Here is a 19216-nt window from a genome sequence, read left to right on the forward strand (position 1 = left end):
TCAAATCTTTGCAACAACCTTTTGCGTAGTTACAAATACCACCGCGTTGTGCAGAGCAGTAAACTGAGGCTCAGAGATGAAGGGGCTCATTTCACTAGTGAATGGGTGGGGTTGGCAGAGATGGAAAGCACCGTCCTTGCCCCATTTTCCAGTTGCCAGGGCCTCCCTGACCTGGGGAGGAACGGTGTGTCCCCTACCTGCAGGGCCTGTACCATTTCTTAGGGGGCTCCCTGCTTCCTCCTTGCAGCGGCCTGGAAGATCCTCTTCCACCTTTTGTCTTTTTCAGACCTTGTCTAGATGTGATCTCGCCTGAACCCACCAGATCCCATAATCCTGGGCTGGATGACCCCCCCCCCCCCCCACACAAACACATTCCTTCTCCCCATCTCACACATGCACACCAGAACGGGGCTTTGGGTTGCTGTTTCTTTAATTCACTCCCAGGATGACAGTTTTGTATGAATATCCTTAATGGGAACAGCCTGAATAAGTACACACAGTGCATTTTATTTGCATGGCCCAGTATGCTTTTCAGAAGCTTTTAGGAACATTTATTTACCAAATAGGACAGATTAGGTAGAGAGATATCTTCTAGACCAAGAAATGAAAATGACGGCCTGAAGCTGTATCTGATGCACAGACATTTTTTGCTTGGCTGATGTGTTCAAATTTTTTTGAGCCAACATTTAAAAGTTGAAAGCATTTGTATAAAACTCCTTCTCTTGGAAAATTGGAGTTGCTTACCACACTGAAATAAATTTCTGTTGGTGACAATGAACTGAATTCTGCTGCCCATTTGGGTCCTGCAGGCTTCCAACTTTCACAGCATTGCTTATTTTGATTCCCCCGGCCTGCAGGTACCCAAGCTCTGGTTCTTAGCTTAATCAGTGAGAATCATGAGCCCAAGGCCACCAGCCAGGGGCTGAGGATGGTGGGGTCCCAGCTCTCTGTAGCTCACAAGTGTGCACACCAAAGGGCCCCTTTCTCTGGAGGAACTAGAAGTACAGAGAGAGCTCCTAGGGCAGACTGTCTGGGTTCAAACTTACTTACTGTGTGACTTTGGGCCAGTGTTCTAACCTCTCTGAGTTTCAGTGTTCTAGTTACAGACTGATGATGATAATGAAAGTACCTACTTTAAGTGGTCTGCCTTCTTAAAAGAAAATCCATGAAAAGCACTTAAAATAGTGCTACGCCCATTTCTATTATTACTATTACTAGGATTAATTATTTTATCCAACAGAAGACCAACTGCTCTTTTGGCCCAGGTTTGTCAAGGCTTTCTCCATTTTTAGTTCCTTTATGTCTCTGATGTGCGTGTGTGTGACCTTAAACTTCAGTGTAAATTGGATATTTTGGGAGGTAAATTATAAGATTAAAATGCAGAAGTGTATCCTGCAGCAAAAAGGATAATTCTTTTATGTTGGGAAATATCCCTTCTAAATATGAGTCATTTTGTACTTTCAGATTCTGGTCATCACTTTTCTTAAAGTGAGGCTTACCTGCAAGATGTTCCTGTTTGAGAAAGCCCCTAAGCCACTCAGTTATTGCTCTCTCTCTGTCCCCTGCCCTGGCGAGTGTGAAAGGCACCAGTTGGCTTTTGCATGCATTTTTTTTTCTTTTTTGGATAAAATTTTAGTGCTTTATACTTTTCCTATTCTTGGTTGCTAGTTTAGTGTGTGTGTATGTGTGTGTGTGTGTGTGTGTGTGTGTGTGTGTGTGTAGAGGGAAAATGTCTGATTTTGTTGTAACACACATATCTGGCCACAAGAGGGCACAGTATGCCATATATTGCCCTAGAATCTCCATCCTCAATTATCTGAAACTCTTATTTAAATAACAACAATAGCCAAAACCGGTTTGGCTCAGCAGTAGAGTGTAAGTTGCAGACTGAAAGGTCCCGGGTTCGGGACCTTTCTGAAAGGGCATGTCCATTGGTTGCGGGCACATCCCCGGTCAGGGGGTGTGCAAGAGGCAGCTGGTCGAAGTTTCTCTCTCATCGATGTTTCTAGCTCTCTATCTCTCTCCCTTTTTCTCTGTAAAAAATCAATAAAATATATTAAAAAAAGAAGAAAAAAATTTTTAAAAAAGAATAACAACAATAAATAACCAATGGACAGAGACACCAGGGGGGTGAGGGCATGAACAGAGGAAGGGGGGAAAAGACACATATGTAATACCTTAATCAATAAAAAAATAACAAAAACAATAATAAGTGTAAAAATATTGGATACCATTAAGTCCTATAAAATGAAGGCTCTTTTTTATATATGCGTAAATATGGAAGTTTGACAAATTTCAATATGTATTGTATATATATCATAGTGTCTAGAGACACAGCCTTTCTGGAAAGAGGGATGGTTACTGGTGGGGTCAAGGGATATCTGCCTAAGACTATCAGAGAGTGGAGGACAGCCATCAGGGGACTTGGGCTGTCTGCTCTGAGTTCACCCTGAATTTGGGACAAGATACTATTGTAGGAGCTGAGCAGGAGGCATGGCAGGCCTCCAAAGATAAATTAATTAGAGTCTTGATCATAAGGAATTACTATAAGCTGCATGGGGACACAGACAAGTAGTAAACTATGCTGTTTATGGAGCGCCATGTGCTAAGCACACGCACACGTGCTCCCCTACACAGTACGTGCACTACGATTCCCATTTTTGGGTGAGTAAAGTGAGGCTTACACGGGTTAAAAGATTTGCTCTAGGTCATCTAGTTAGTGAGTGGCACAGCTGAGAGAAAACCCAAGCCTGGCTGACTTTCAAATCAGAGACCCAACTAGAATATTACACCAAGTAGCCATTCACACAGTGCAGGGTGTTCAGCTGGGTACCACTAGAGGGCAGTGTGGAGGCTCAGATGTCATTCCTTCCACTCTAGGCACTTGACATCTGCTTACTCTTCCCTCCCTAGGAAATCACCCCGGGCCAGCTGAGCCTGGAGGACCTCTTGGAGATGACGGATGAGCAGGTGTGTGAAACCGTGGAGAAATATGGAGCCAACCAGGAGGAATGTGCCCGCCTCAATGCCTCCCTCTCCTGCCTCCGGAATGTGCACATGTCAGGTGAGCAGGCTGGACGTCTGCCACAGGCCTCCAGGTTCCTGTGTAGGCCTGGACGAGACAGAACCAACTCTGGGTTTTCCGATGGTCTTAGGTGACCCTTTTAGCGGCTCTCAAACTGTGGTTGCGAGAGCCGCTGCTGTAGAGCCTAAGACCATCGGAAAACACAGATATTTTCATTACAATTCATAACAGTAGCAAAATTAAAATCATGAAGTAACAACGAAAATAATTTTATGGCTGGGGGTCACCACAACATGAGGAACTGTATTAAAGGGTCGCGGCATTGGGAAGGTTGAGAACTACTGCTCTAGGGACCGACTATTATCATTTTGGTATAATATTTTTGGTTTACTTTCTCCAGATCAATGGGTATGTGTATACTATCTTTAAGCAATAGAATTAGGATTATTTATCCATATTATTTCAAAACCTGTTGTGTTTTCTTTTAAACCTAACAAAATAACCTCTGTGACTAATCAGTTTGGAATCCAAATATGTCGTCATATTTCTTTGATTTTTCCTATAAATTATTCAAACTCGCATCTGTCTCTTTTTTTTTAGCATCCTCTTAGGGCCTCCTGCTTCTCTCTAGCTTTATGATTTCCCCACAAATTCTGTGGTCTTTTCCGTGTTATGGGATTAGCTCTGCAAACACCCGCCAAAAAGTGTTATGGGTCCATCTGTGTGGTGGTTTCAGTTCCTACCACAAGGTGTCACTGTGGTACATGAATCGGGCACAGGCAGAAATTTATAACCACAGATGCCCTTGCTGGATTGATTCAACAGGCAGTCTTCGACAAGTATGTATTGACTGACCACTTTGTGCCATTTGGGCTGAAGATAGATCAGTGAACAAAATAGAGCCTGTCTGAAACAGGTCATTGGCCCAGATTCTCTCCTCTCCAACCCTGCATGCTCTTTTATATACTTTTTTGATAGCAGATCCTAATCAGGGCTGTGTTCAGCATCAAAAGAGACCATGAACTGGAGGCTGACCTGTCCTTGAAGGATGCTTGTTAGTACCCCTTGTCTCTACCCATTAGATACCAGTAACATCCCTCTCCCATTCATGACAGACAGAAATGTCTTTGGATATTTTCAGATGTTCTCAGGGGAAGAAGGTGTTGCAGTAGACTCACCCCTGGTTAAACAGCGGAAAAGGTCATGTTATTCCTTACTCTAGTGCAATACTGTTGACTCACCAAACATTTGCATGGCTAAGCGTGGCCTATCAATCATGCAATGCAGACAAAACCTGATTCAAGGTGACTTCTCTCTACTTACATGAGAAGCATCTAGTAGTTAGTGCACCATCTAGTAGTTAGTGAGCCTAAGTACAATGCTGTACCATACACATTTTTTTCAATACATTTTAAGGCTTTTGTCTATATATTTATTCAACCACTGCTGTTTTTAGACACTTGGCTCTGAGTGTTACCTTTGGGCACATGCATGGCTACTCCTTTAGTGAGAATGCATAGGAGAGTGGTTCCTGCAGCAAAAAGTTTACATATTTTAAGACTTCTGGTGGACATTGCCATGTTTGCCTTCCAAAAAGTTTGTACCAATTTATGTCTCTCCCCCTTCTCCCCCATAGTGCATGAGAGTGAGCATGTGAGGTTAGGTTCATCATTGCTTTTCAGTTCATAGCTCCTCATCAGAATTGGGCTACTGAATGTGGCAGAGTCCTCATAAATGGAGCTGGACTCTAGTTCTGCCTGAGACAGGCCTTTATGTCAGCCCTCTGTGGGCTGAGCATCCATCTCTGTGACATCCTGGGGTGGGCCAGACCGTGAGAGAGCATCTGATCTGGTGTTTTTCAAACTTTTTTGATCGAGACACACAGTAATCAAAACATTGCCTGGCTGATGTGACTCAATGGTTGAGTGTTGACCTATGAACCAGGAGGTGATGTTTTGATCCCTGGTCAGGGCACAGGCCTGGGTTGTGGGCTCGATCCCCAGTAGCGGGTGGCAGGAGGCAGCCAGTCAATGATTCTCTGTCATCACTGATGTTTCTCTCTCTCTCTCCCTCCCTCCATTCCTCTCTCTCTGAAATCAATAAAAATATAAAAAAAAGACACACAGTAACAAATGACTTATACTCCAACCTTATACACACACATTATACAGAAATACATGAATATACACATACACAGCTGAAATTAGTTTCATGAAACAGTACCAATTCTTACTACGCAGAGTATTTTACATTCTTTTCTATTTTATTTTATATCACTTACCAAATGCTGGAGAGGACCTGCCACTTTCATTTCACACCCCACGATGGGTTGAAAAATGCCAATCTCCTTGATCCTCCTGCCTCTATCAGCTCTTTCCAAGCAGCTGAGCGCGTCCTGTCTCTGATGCCAGCCTTCCACCACAGGGTCCTTGAGAGCAGGGCCAGGTGTTGCACTGGGCAACAAGGGAAGCTCAGCTCAGCACACGGCTCTCAGTGTCCTAACATCATGCTCTACCTCTGCATGTGTCCGTACCACTTCCCACATGTTAATTTTAACCTTTTGTGGGGAGTTATTTCTTTTAACAGATGTCTCCCCCCCCCCCCCCAGTAGAGTGTAAGCTGCAGGAGGGCAGGGATCTACCTGTTTCTGCTCACTATTTTATTTGCAGTCAGATACCCCCAGCTCAATATCTGGCACATCTTAAAATTTTTTAAAATTGATTTTAGAGAGAGAAAGGGAGAGAAATAGAGAGATATAGAAACATCAATGAGAGAGAAACATCCATTGACTGCCTCCTGCACACTCGCTATGTATGTGAAACTCACCAATGGCTTCACATACATAGTCTTTCCCACAGATTGCAAAGCACCTTGGGATTTGGCTTCTAGTTGGAACCGTGCTGTTTACATTCCCACCCCCAACCTTCAGTGTCGTACAGATCTACTAATTACTTGGAATTTCCTAGATCACGCATGGATTTCACTTCTTGGTATTCAACTCACTGCTTAGGATTCTCTCCCACTTGTGTCCTCCCCATGAATCCCTGCTTATTCTCAAGCCCTGACTCAAGGCCTCTGCAGTTCGTTGGATGAATGAATGAATGCTTCTGTTACCAATTGGTCCTGCCTTAGACGGATTGTCACTTCTTTGTCACTCCTTCATCTGCTTGTGACCTCCCTAAGGACAGGTGCAGTATGCTACTATTCATCCCCCTCTTCCTAGCATCTTGTCCAAGTTATATTTGTTGAAGTAAGTGCAGGAAAGCTGTGTGATGTGTTTGCTACTCTTCTCCACCAGGGGGAAGCAACGATCCATTCTCTACCAATCCTTCTTGTCTTAAATTCTCTTCTTCCCTCAAAAATTACGTTGGTTCCTTGAAGCTTCTAAATTAGGGGTGTCGAACTCAATCAGAGAAGGGGCTAAAATCTAAAATCCAGCCTAAATCGCGGGCCGAATGGTTTACTGAACAGTCATAAACTGTCATTGTGATGGAAACGCAGCAGAGTGCAGTGATGACAGCACGGTGCGGGCCACATTGCAAGGCCTGGCGGGACGGATTTGGTCCGTGGGCCTTGTGTTTGACACATGTGTTCTAAATGGTTCCATTATCTCCTGCCTTTCACTTTAATCCAAAATTTTATCCCAAACTAAGGAACAAACTAGTTCTTGATTCTTGCTTCTTACTATATTTATTTCATCCCGGTCTTCCCAGCTCTCAGCTGGAGCCTCCTACAGTGATGAAATTAAATACTTTAAATTTTAGTGTGTAGTGGGGGCTCAATGCATGTTTGTTAAATGACTGAAGGGATACAGGTTTTATTGAGAAACTCATGGAGACAAAAAAGCTTAGTACTTGACCAAGAATATGTGTAATTTCTCTCGCCCTCTCCCCACCTTCCAGTTCCTGGCCCTGGCCCTGTCCCTCTCTCCCTTTTCTCTCTCTTTGTCTCTTTCCCTCTCCTCTCCTCTCCTCTCCTCTCCTCTTCAGGGATAGGGGAGACTTTATTTTATAGTTGTGATTCTACCAGTAATTTAGTTTTCTCTTTGGATTTTGGGGTTATCTTTATTTCCCAGTGCCCAAGATGCCCCAAAGGTAGGAAAGTTTAACCTTTTGTATCTTAGATTTTTAGATCAGCCTTAGCCTGACACCAAAGAATACTTAATTATTCCATCAACAAGCTCAAGGGATTCCAAAGCCAGGGTCTCCTCACCTTATCATATCAACAGTGGCCTGAAATTAAAAACAAACAAACATGACATTCCCTCATACATCAATGTTTATTGAATCACTATCACCTTCATCACCATCACCTTCGTCACCATCACCATCACCACCTTCATCACTATCACCATCACCATCACCGACATCACCATCAATATCATCACCATCACCATTACCACCATCATCACCAACACCTTTGTCACCATCACCATCATCACATCACCATCATCATCACCATCACCATCACCAACACCAACATCACCAACACCAACATCACCATCAACATCACCACCAGGGTCCTCTAGCCGTTCTCTGCCCCATCTCGCTTTCCTCCATCTCCTTCCTATCCCTCTCATTTTCTTTTGTCTCCAAGGACCCCTAGCCTTCAGCTTTTCTAATTCTGCTCCCTGTTTGTCTTTGGCTTCTCTTCCCTCTTAGCCACTGTCTCTCTCCACATTGGCACTTCTTTAGAGCCCATCTCCCTGTGCTTGGCTTGATTGTTCTCTAGGGTAGCCTGCCTTTCCCTGACCAGAAATAAAAGCAGAACCCCAAGCAGTTTCTCAGGGCACACAGCCCCATTTCTGTCCCCTCCCCCCAAGGTCACTGCAGAGCTGAGGTCCCAGGGTGACACTGACTTGGCTGCCGAAGAGCATGCTTCTGTGATTGCTTTAGTCATGTGTGCTCATTTGCATCTTTACTTTCCAGGAAGGAAAAACCCAGGCTCCAGATAATGGGAGACTGCTTCCCCCCTTCTTTCCCTAACTCTCCCTCCCCTATATATTTTTCAAGCACCCACTTTGCATCTGGCACTGTGCTGGGAGGGTTCCAGGGCTTGGGGACTTTCTCGGGGCTTCAGGATGGAGCTGAGACCTAAAGAAGAAGGAGGAGTTGTGATGACAAAGAGGTGGCGGGGCCATGCAAAGTGCCTAGTGGCTGGAGGGAGCCTGAGCCAGGGAGACCAGTGTGGCCGGTCCACTGGGAATGCTGGGAGAGCGGTGGGAACTGGGGTCAGATAAGTGGGCAGGGCAAGCTCCCACAGAGGATCATGGCTCAGAGCTTGCCTTGTAGGGCTTTAAGCAGAGGATGCCTGGCTCACTCATCCAGTTTTCAAACCAACACCGGCTGCAGAGTAGGAGGATGGCTTAGAGGGAGATGCTGGTATGTCTAAGAAGAGGCTCAGCTAGGCAGACCAGGGGAGAGAGAGAAGGCCAGGGTGCCCCTGGCAAACAGGCTTCCCCACCCTCACCATGGCAACCTCCCTGGAGGTTACTTTGCTGGGCCCCCTCTGGCTCCTTCTCCTGCAGGTCCAGGGAGGAACTGACAGCCAGGTGCAAACTGGATATAAAGTGGCTCCAAAATAGGTAGCGGCCTCAGATGCTCCCTGGTCCTTGCAGTGCGGGTGTTGAAGGAAGCCCACCAGAACTGCCTTCCTGTGCCTCGAACAAAGAGGAAGAGCCGCCTTGATTGCCCTATTATTCCACATGCTTCCACGTCTGGGAGAGCCAGGCGCTGGGAAAGACCACCTCTCCAGAGTGCCAGTGTCTGGCGAGATGCAGCATCTTTGTCCCTCGTCTCCCTTGCTTGTTCGTCCTTCTGTCCTGTTCCGTGGGTTTTCAGGAACCCCTTACACAGGGGTAGGACAGTGTTAGCATGCTCCAGTGCAAGGAAAAGAGGCTTAATGCAGCCCGCTCACCTACACATGGCTCATTCTTTCATGTAATACCGATAGCATGTCCTCTGTTTCGGTCACTGGGGACTGGGGACGTGGTGACAGTTAAAGCTAACCAGCTTTCTGCTCTCGTGGTCCTTGTTTTCTAGACCCAAGCTGTCCATTGGGGTGGCCTCTAGACTCGTGCGAAAGTTAACCTTCTATTCATGAAAAGGAAATAGAATTAAAAATTAATCTATCAGGCACTAGGCCCATAGCCCCCCTGTAGCTGGTGGCCACCCTGTGGGCACTGCGCAGTTCCAGGGTGTTCCCATCATAAACAGAAAGTCCTCCTGGCCAGCACTGCTCTGGAGCACAGTGAAAGGATGGGCAGGAAATGTGTCACGGGGTGATGAGTTTGATGCTGAGAATTAAAGTGGAGTGATGCGATGGTGCCTAGGAGGCCAGCTTGGATGGGGTGGTCACAACGGTGGTCAGGAAAGCAGGGACAGTGGAGTAAATACAGTGAGATCATTTTTTTTAACATTCTTTTTTTAAATCCTTATGCAAGGACATGTTTTTTTAATTGATTTTAGAGAAGGGGTGGGAAAAAGGGAGAGAGAGAGAGAGAGACAGAGAGAGAGAGAGAGAGAGAGAGAGAGAGAGAGAGAGAGAGAGAACATTGATTGGTTGTTTCTTGTACGAGCTCCAACCAGGGATCAACCCTGCAACCAAGGGGTGCGCCCTGACTAGGAATCAAACTCACAGCCCTTTTGGTGTATGGAATGATGCTCCAACCAACTGAGCCACCTGGCCAGGGCAGGATAATAGATTGAGATTTAGTGCCTGGAGTTTATTGTGATCGTGGAGGCTGGCTGGCAAGTCTGAGGTCCACAGACAGGCTGTCCGGAGCTGGCTGTGTGTGGGCAGAATTTCTTTTTCTTCAGGGAAGCCTCAGTTCTGCTTTTAACACCTTTCAATGGATTGAGTCAGGCCCACTCAGATCACCAAGGATAGTCTCCCTTGAAGTGGTACATCACTTACTCAGAGCTGCTGTTGATGTCTTACTATACCAAGTGGCCAGGGCTGGAAGGATGGGCATGCCCAGAGAGGTTAAGTAACTTGACTAAAGTCACACAGGTAGTACTAGGTAGAGCCTGTGCTCGAACTCATGTCAGTCTCACCTAAAGCGCGTGCTTTAACTTGCAGTGTCCTCCATGCCCACTTTCCCTGTCTGTTCCCTGCCAGACTGTGAGCTCTTTGGGGGTGGGGACCACATCCCATTACCTCTGCAGTGACATCCGGGTAGTGGCCCTGGAGGCTCACGATCATTTGAGGGGGCCTGTGGTTCTTCTGTTCAGGTGAATTTGTCCCACCGCCATCCCCATGGGATTCTGAACGGAGGTGCCTCACAGCCCGGATCTCGCTGCTGACCTTGCTCCTCACTTGGGAAGGGGCCCCCTTCTGCAGGCAAACGGAGACCTGCTGGCGCTCCTGGCCCTGCATCAGCCTTGCCCTGGGGAACAGGCTCAGTTTAGCTTCATCATCTGATCCATTTCTTTCTTTAGCACTTTTGTCTTTCTCTTCTCCGGCTGGTACTTTGTGGAGGAGAAATGAGGTGGACAGGCTTTGTAATCAGATACCAGGACACCCTGGGTGACCGGTGCTGGCATTGTTTTTCAAGCTCTACCTTCTGAAGACCTTCTGCCTTCATTGTCATGGCAGGCGGAGGACCTGCGTGTGTGGCAGGACTGCTTTGCTTTAAGCCCTAGTCTCCTTGCTTGCCCGTGTTAGGGTCACATAGCTGGTTGGCTGCAGATACTTGGATGCCTTTTCCTCTGTATGGATTGCCTTGGACACCATCCAACGGGGGCCTCTTCTCATGATGGTCACCAGGAGGCGCTGCTGGATAATCTTCCTTCAGCTGAGAAGCCAAAGAACGTGCTCAAGTGCAGCAGAAGAAGCTACTGTACATGGGTGCAAACTGGAAGGAACCTCAGTCTAATCATCTCAACTTTCAGATAAGGACAAGCTGAGTCCCAGAGAGGAGCAAGGCAAGACCCAGCGCTGGCAGGGACAAGCAGGGGCTTGTTCTGTGTTAGAGAGGGCGTTCTGGGCCGGTGGAAACCCTAGCGGGTGGGAGGGGTGAGAGTAGCTTTAATCTCTTTTCCTGACCAGCTTTGCGAGAGCTCACAACATGGAGCAAGCTCGAGAGTTCCTGCCCGCCTCAGTCTGCTCAGAGGGGGTCTTGCTGCCCCTCCTGGCCCTGCAGCGCTCCTGTCACAGAGGCATTGGTCTCCCTGCCACACTGAAGACCAGTTACGAGAAGAAAATGAGCTGCCAAGAAGGAACCTCTCAAAGCAGGCTCTAAGTAATAGTGCATGGCCTTGCCGAGAGCTGCAAAGAGGCAGTGCTTCCTTGCCTTGGGAGACATCGGGAAAGAGCTTAGGGCCAGATTTTGGGGTGACTCAAGCCGTGTAGGACCCCTCCCCCCACAAGCCTGTTAGCAGGCTGAAAATAGAAGCAGCTGGATTTGTTTCAATGGAAATCAGCATCTTAGCCTTTCCCACATGCCCAGCACTGGGACACATATTATAGATAAAAAAGACGTGGGCCCCAGGGTCAGGGGGCTGGGCTCCTGGATCGTCATCTCTCTGGCCTGGTCCGTTAGTGGCACAGTCAGGAAGTCATGTGAGTTCCGCGCCTGGCCTGTGAGTCTTGGCTGGAATGCACTTGGTCCAGCCCCTTCCCCATCAGTGTCCCGGGCTTTGAAACAGGCGTCACCATGCATAACATTTAGGAACACGTGAACTGAGGTGTGCACTCGTCTGTCTGGAGCTGCCTCCCAAGTCAGGGTTCTTGACTGGATGGAATTGGAAATCAGACCCCAATGAATGGGCCAAATCAAAGGTTTCTCTCCCTGCTCCCTGTTCTGCCTTCAGCCTGCTTCCTGAGGCAGAGCCCTCAAGACCTGAATGGTCACCAGGACCCAGAGCTGGTGAGGCTGGCTCTGCAATGCGTGTGGGCAGCTGAGGGTTTTGCCAGGACATTCATTTGACAGAGCTGATGCCCGGTGGATGGGGGTGACGTGGGCAGTGCCACCCTTTTAGCATCTTGGAACAGAAAAAAGGTAGCAATCAATCACAGTCTTCCTTTGACCTATTTGAGAGGTTGGAGTCTTTTATAAAATCACAGGACTATATTTATGCCCCCAAAGTAATCAATGGTCTAGACTGAGAGGCTTCCAGGCAGGGGATGTGTAGGTTTACAGGGTGTCCCTTCGTCACTGCAGACTGGGGGCCTGGGAAGCCGTGCTTAGGAACAGTGAGCAGCATCTGCATGCCATCGGATGTCAGCTCACCAGCTCTCAGGCCCCAGATAGGAACTTACGTATCTTGAGAGTCTTCAGTGATGGCACGTAAAGGGCTAGCTCAGAGTTTCTCAACCTCGGCCCTGTGACATCTGAGGCCAGATCATTTATAGGGCACTGTCCTCTGTGCTGGAGGGTGTTCAGTAGTATCCCCCCGCCCCCCCCCCATTCCCAGATGCCCAGTGTTCCCCGCTGAGAATGGTGGCCTTGGCTTAAGCGCCGTGTGCTGGCTGTGCTGACCGGATGGTACTGTGGCTGGGAGGATGAGGAGGATAATGATGTCAATGATGATGACGACGTTAGTAACGCTGAGGCCAGATGAAAGCCAGGGCATTTTGTGAAGACGGAGGCTCTGTTTAAGCACAGAAATCCATAATTGAGTTGGACTCTGGCTTCTTAGGCCCAGAGCATGATTTTCCCAGGGGTCCTTTTTCACATTTACAGGAACCAGATGAAAGCCTTGCTGTGACACCCTCCCTCCAACACACACATGCACACACACACACACACACACACTTGCACTCACGAGTACTCTCATGCTCACATGCATAAACTCTCCCACTCTTACTAGGGACTTCGTTAAAATTTCCATTTTGCAGGTCAACAGCTCCGATCACTCTTTTCCTTGAGGAACTACTCAGGAAGGGACAATAGTGGAGAGAGCTCAGGGCTGGAGGCCAGATGATCGGGTCTCTCCTCTCCTGTCTCTTCCGGCTGTGAGAGCCGACAAGCCACATGGCCCCGCGGAGCCTGGTGTCTGGGTCTGTCAAATGCCTGAGGACAGGAAGGATGGTCCATACACCCTTCCCTCAGGATTCTGTGTTTCAAGGTTGACCTTCCATGTCGGGTGAGTGAGCTCGACCCAGTCATCACGTCCCCACACTCAGGGATAATTGTACAGTTCATACCCGGCTTCCAGTTTTTATCATTATTATGTGCATCTTCCTATTAACCCAATGACACCTTTTGTGGATTCTTTGAACGTAAGGAATTAGTGTCATCTTTGCTGGTTCCTTCCTGTCCTGGCCATGGCCCAGATGCACTGTCTGAAGGGCTCATACACAGTGTTAGTGTGATTATCTTCTCCATTGTTATTCTTCATAGACTGGGAGCACGGTGGCTGGGAGGAACTGCGGCAGAGGTGGGGGTGGGGCTGGGGAGGCAGTGGGCCCAGTGCAGCCAAGAGCGTTCAGGGGGTGCTTTCTAGAGGAAGAACAGCCACGCTGAGTTTCAGGATGATGCTGAGTTTTAGGATGTGTTTGGGTTTCTTTGCTTTCTTCTTGGGTTGATTATTTTTATTGCTCACCTGGGATCACGTCACCTCTCCCTCCCCCTTTTGAAAACAGCCCGGTTAGCTGTCCACAGAGGGTGTAGGAGTTAAGAGACGATGATATTTTACTATGTAGTTCACTTGTGCATTTGGCTCTAACCAGCATTTACCGTATTTTTCGGACCATAAGACGCACTTTTTTCCCCCCAGAAGTGGGGGGAAAAAGTCTCTGCGTCTTATGGTCCAAATATAGCCTACACATATACTTTAAAAAAAAAGTTTTTTTACTTGCCCGGCTCTGTGTGGTCTCTGTGTGCTTGCCCGGCTCTAAAATGGTTCTAAATGCTGCTGTTTACTTTACAGGGTTGATTACATGTGTTTATGACTGTGATGTTGGGTTTTAATGCACATAAAATATTTTAGGACACTATTTGTTTCAGAATCTTTTTTCTTCATTTCCCTTCTCTAAAAACTGGTGCGTCTTATGGTCCGAAAAATACGGTACTAAATACCGACTGTATTCCTGGCTCTGGGTGTGAGGTACCAGCTTCATGGCCCTGGTTGAACCCTCACATCTCTGCAAACCATCATTTTCTGGCCCAAAAATTTGGACCATAATTGTCCCTACTTCTTGGCTCATGGTGCGGATGAAATGAGATGAAATATGCAAAGCTTGGCTAGGGCCTGGCATGCAGTTGCCGTGGGGCCTGGTAATGGGTACCTTGCTGTCATAATTATTGGGAAATAGTCATTGTTCCTATCAGACTTCCTCACCTGTCCGATCTCATTGTATGTTTCAGGCTTTCCTGCAGGGTGATTTCACTTCTCTTTCAATTATACTTCATTTCCCCACAGGGAAAGGGGGGTGCCCTAATTTATAGATGAAGAACGAAGTCCAGGCACCTGAGCCACATGGGCCAGCTCTCAGAGGCATTGAAGAACGATCCTGGGATGCCCCTTCCCAGTTTCTAGTGAGATAGGCCAGGCTGCAGGTTTCTGCTGGGGTGATGCTGCATGAAACCTCTTACTTGAGGCAAGAAATGGCCAGGACGCTGGTGGAGAAATAGCATCAGCCAACAACCAGGACGGAAGAAGAAAGCAAATAACCCAGATATCTTTTCAAATGCCTTTATTAGGGAAGGGGGAGAAAGAGCAACACGAAACACGTTCTGCCCAGATGGACAGGATGTAATGCGTTCGGGGCGTGTTGGTAACAGCATCAGGACATTTCTGGGGCAAGTATTTGGATTGTTCATGCCCCGAGAGATGGACAGGCAGGGGAGGAAGCTGGGTTCTTTTATAGTCAAGAAATCTATTGCTTTAATTAAATGTCCTTGGGATTTGTTTTTTTTTTACCTTGAACAAATTTTCTATTTTTCTTTCTTTTTCAAGACATTCAGTTAGAGAAGAATGTATCAATAGAAATGAAAGTATTAGTAAACATAGTATTACTAATGACAGTATTAGTAAAAATGGTAAAAAAAAAAACACAAAATAAAACAAAAAAACCACCAAACCAAACAGCTCCACAGATCTGTATCCTAAGTTTGTGCTAAAGTCGCATCTGCCGTTGGGAATCTGTCACTAACTTGTAGCTCACTTAGGTTTTGTTGTCCTGTCTGCCCTGAGGGTTTGAAGCCTGAGGTCTGAGAGAGTTTTGAAAAAATCTTTTTAACCATCCAGAAACTATCCAGGCTTTCTTAGGAGATGGCATTCCTTCCACCCTTCTCCCCTACCCCTCCCTTCTTCCCTCCCTCCCTCTGTTTAGACTGGCTGGCTGTCTTTAGGGCAAAATAGAGGATGACTTGCTCAGAATGAGCTTATCTCCTTTATGCCATTTTGAGATGTACTCAATAATCTCATCCAGGGGTCAGCAAGCTGTGTGGCCCACAGGCCATATCTGTCCAGCTGCCTGCTTTTTAAAATAAAATTGTTTTGGCACAGTTTTACCTACTCAGTCATGTTCCATTTATGGCTGCCTTTGTGCCATAAAGGCAGAGTTGAGTAGTTACAACAGAGGCCATATGGCTCACTGTTGGAATATTTATTGTCTTGTCCTTCACAGAAAAAGTTTGCCAACCTCTGTTCTAGTCCTTGACTATGTTCCTCTATTGTTTTTCACTTGTTTCTGCTGTGTTGGCTTGTGAACGAGTAGATTGATTTGAGTGTTTAGGAAACTGTTTCTTGGAGACAAGCCCTATGTTAGGTGTTTCTTGTCTCTATAAGGAATTACTGCAATGCACTAAGATGCAGAGGACTGTGTCTGTTGCTGTGTAAATATGGAGGAGGAAATAGCCAGTGTTTTGGAGGCAGAGTGCAGGTGAATGCTAGGGAAGCCTTCCTTCATGGAGGAGGAGAAATTTGAGATGGGTATAAAAATTGAAAGTTTCCAAAAGGCTGAGGGACCATGACCCTTCAGATATGGGAATAACCTGAAGTGAGGCATGTAATTGTGGGATAAATCATGATCAGCTCAGGGAGTTGTATGTTAACCTGGAGCAGGGTTTAGGAGATGAGGCTAATGAAATAGTTGAGGGAGCAGTCTAAAGACAGGAATGGTGACTTCTCTGTTTTCATTCCACGATGATTAGCTCCAAGCCACAGTCTAGGGTCTAAGTGTGGTTGACTGGATTCATCAGACTTGGGAGTCACCCCATGGTCACCCTATCTGTGGGAAGTTTTGGAGCTGGCTGATCTGGATCCAGATTGGCTTTCCATTTTTATACCCATCTCAAGTGTCTCCCAGCCTCTTCAGAACTACTTCATCCTTTTGGAATTTATTCCTTGCCTTCAGAGGCCAATGAGAATGTTAGCACTAGAATTATCTAAGGCACAGTCCTGTATTCATAATGGAGTACAGATGGCAGTTGGGAGATTGGCCAAGGGAGAAGGACCTGCCGTCTGGTGCATTTCATAGAGTGAGCAAATCCCAGAAGGACAGCCAGGTGGTCTGGATACTAGTAGCCCTTTGAGGGCCTGAGGTCAAGGCTGAGAGCTCCAGAGTTGGCAGGATTTGGACCAGTTGACCTTGGACATTGGGCTTCCTCTGTAACTCAGGAAAGCTTGGCCAAAAGGGTAGGGTTTTTTGTTTTGTTTTGTTTTTGATAAAGAGGTTTACAGATCTGTGCTTCCTCATCTGTGAAATGGGGATAATTATAACAGTTACTTCTTAGGACTCTTTTAAGAATTTAATGAATTAATCCTAAAATATATAAAGACTTAGGTGGCATCATGACCAAATGGGCGACAGGTCACCATGAAGTGCATGGAGCACCTCTCGGTCCCCCCTCTCCCCTAGCCCTTGAGCCACTTACCATAAGGGGGGCTGGTGGTGGGGCAGGACTGGGGACTGTTGAGTGGTGGTGGTGGGCTGTTTTGGGGGGTGACTGTGAGCTTAGCGGAGCAGTCACCCAGGTGGCAGCAAGTTTCATGAAACAGTCACAGGTGGGGGAGTTTCATGGAGCAGTAGAAGGGCCGCGAGCATTGCAGTGTCCTGGGGAGGGGAGCTTCACATAGCGTTGCAGGGCAGCAGAGGCCAGGCGATGGAGGCCAGGCTAGGCCTAGGGCCCCTAACCATGCACAATTTTGTGCGTGCTGGACCTCTAGTAATATATAAAGCCAGTGCATGGTGCACAGTAAGCACTCCATGAAATGGCTTAGTAATTATAATAGATTATTATCCAGAGCAGCATTTTCTAAAAGATGTTGAAGGATTTTTCTTAACAAAAAAACAAACAAAAAATCAAAGTTTCTTGCCTGTAGTGCTTCTTGGTGTACTTAATAAGTTGCCATGCATTGATTTTACTTATTTTATTTTATTTTATTTTTATTTTACTAATAATGCCATGATTCCACCTGAACTTGGCTGTGGTTTCTGTTTTCACTGAGAATGTGTTGAGTCGGTGTCTTATGAAGCAGGCTTTGGGAAAAGCTGTTTAAAGACAAAGTTGGTGTTGGGGTGGTACCTGCCAAGGACTTCCTCTGTGTCAGGCACTGCACTAAACTCCGGGGACACAAGGGTGGACAAGAAACACACAGTCTTAGCCTCATGGACTTTAGTGATAGCTTCAGAGTTAATGTGAGAGTCCTGAGCTGCTCTGCTCCTCAGTGTTAGACTCTATAAAATGGGAATAATATGAATTCCTGCTGAATTTTATCTCACTCGGAGGTTGGAAGGATAATATGAGATACTGGCTTAGCCAGGGATTGATAAAACTGAACTGCAGAAGGATCATACTTAAACCTAATATAAGAGCTAAGAGCATAGACCCTGGAATCAGTCAGCTGAGGTTGGAGTACCATCTCCGTCACCTTGTAGCTGTATGACTTTGTACAAGTTACTTAACCTCTCAGGTCTCTATCTTATACAAAATGAGGAGAGCACTACTATTACCTCATGAGGTTGTACTGAGAATTTCATGAGTTATAAGATTTTTACATATACAAAATGCTTTCTAAATATTAAATAAATACAGGAATCATTGACAATAATAATAGCCAACATTGATCCACTTTTCACATAGGTTATTTAATTTGTTTCCTACAATAACCTTACATGGCAATTATTATTATTCCCATTTAACAGATGAGAAAACCAAGGCTTATAGTGAAGCCACTGCCAAGGATAAACAGCTAGTAATTGTTAAGACCAGTTGACATGAGATCTTAACCACTAACTGGCCATCCTTGTGTGGCTGAGGTTACATTGGCAACAGGATATGTCTACCAGGCAGAGGTCCAGCTTATAGATATGTATGGAGAGAGAGCCCAGGAGCTGCCAAGGGGCTGACTGCTTTAGGGTTAGCATTTCTGAGATCAACCAGTCATCAGAATGTCAGGGACAGGTACGCCTTCTCCTTTTTCCCTTTTGAAAAGCAGACTTGGTTCTCTTTCCTCCTCTCTCTAGCCTTTGTAATGCTTTCCTTTTTAATTGTTTCTATTGTTAACCTTTACCCGAGGATATTTTTTCTATTGGTTTTCAGAGAAAGGGAAAGGAAGGGTTGGGGATAAAACCTGCAACCCAGGTACGTGCCCTCAGGAATCGAACCCTCGATCCTTCTGTGCATGGGCGGGTGCTCTAGCCTGAGCCACACTGACCAATGCTGTAATAGCTTTCTGAAGTCAGAGGTAGAGCTCAGGGCTCCTGAGAACAGAGCTATAAAAGAGAAAGCTGTCGAAACAGGTTTGGCTCAGTGGAAAGAGCATTGGCCTGTGGAATGAAGGCTCCCAGGTTCGATTCCGGTCAAGGGCATATAGCTTGGTTGCGGGCACATCCCCGGTGGGGGTGTGCAGGAGGCAGCTGGTCGATATTTCTAACTCTGTCCCTCTCTCTTCCTCTCTGTAAAAAAATCAATAAAATATATATTAAAAAAGAGAGAAAGCTACTTTCCACAAGGGTTAAATAAAAAGTGTAGGAAAATAAGAGTCCTAATACTTGACTCAGTTCTGTGTATGTGAGTGTATTTTTTAAAAAAAAATCTCACCAAATGCTAATACCTGCCACTGCTAATGTCAGGCAGTGCTTAGTAGAGGTCATCCCTCAGACTTCAAGTGTCTCTCGCTTGTCTTCTCCTGAATATTTTGAGTGGGGCACTTGATCCACTCCCTACGAAACAGTGCATTTTAAGTGTTTGTTTGTTGTTTGTTTGGCTATTAGAGTCCCCCCCACCCCCCCTTTGTC

The 19216-nt window shown here is 46.4% G+C and overlaps 1 protein-coding gene across 2 annotated transcripts in view; it reads left to right on the forward strand.

The window, feature by feature from the left end:
* KSR2 (kinase suppressor of ras 2) overlaps positions 1 to 19216 on the forward strand; it is a 271878-nt gene that overhangs the window by 61848 nt on the left and 190814 nt on the right. For both annotated transcript variants that reach the window (XM_045585402.1, XM_045585403.1), the window contains exon 3: positions 2914 to 3064. In XM_045585402.1, the coding sequence (XP_045441358.1) occupies positions 2914 to 3064 (151 nt within the window). The remainder of the gene's footprint in view (positions 1 to 2913; positions 3065 to 19216) is intronic.

This window comes from Pipistrellus kuhlii, unplaced genomic scaffold (genome assembly GCF_014108245.1).
Source record: "Pipistrellus kuhlii isolate mPipKuh1 unplaced genomic scaffold, mPipKuh1.p scaffold_m20_p_20, whole genome shotgun sequence".
NCBI classification, from domain to species: Eukaryota; Metazoa; Chordata; class Mammalia; order Chiroptera; family Vespertilionidae; genus Pipistrellus; species Pipistrellus kuhlii.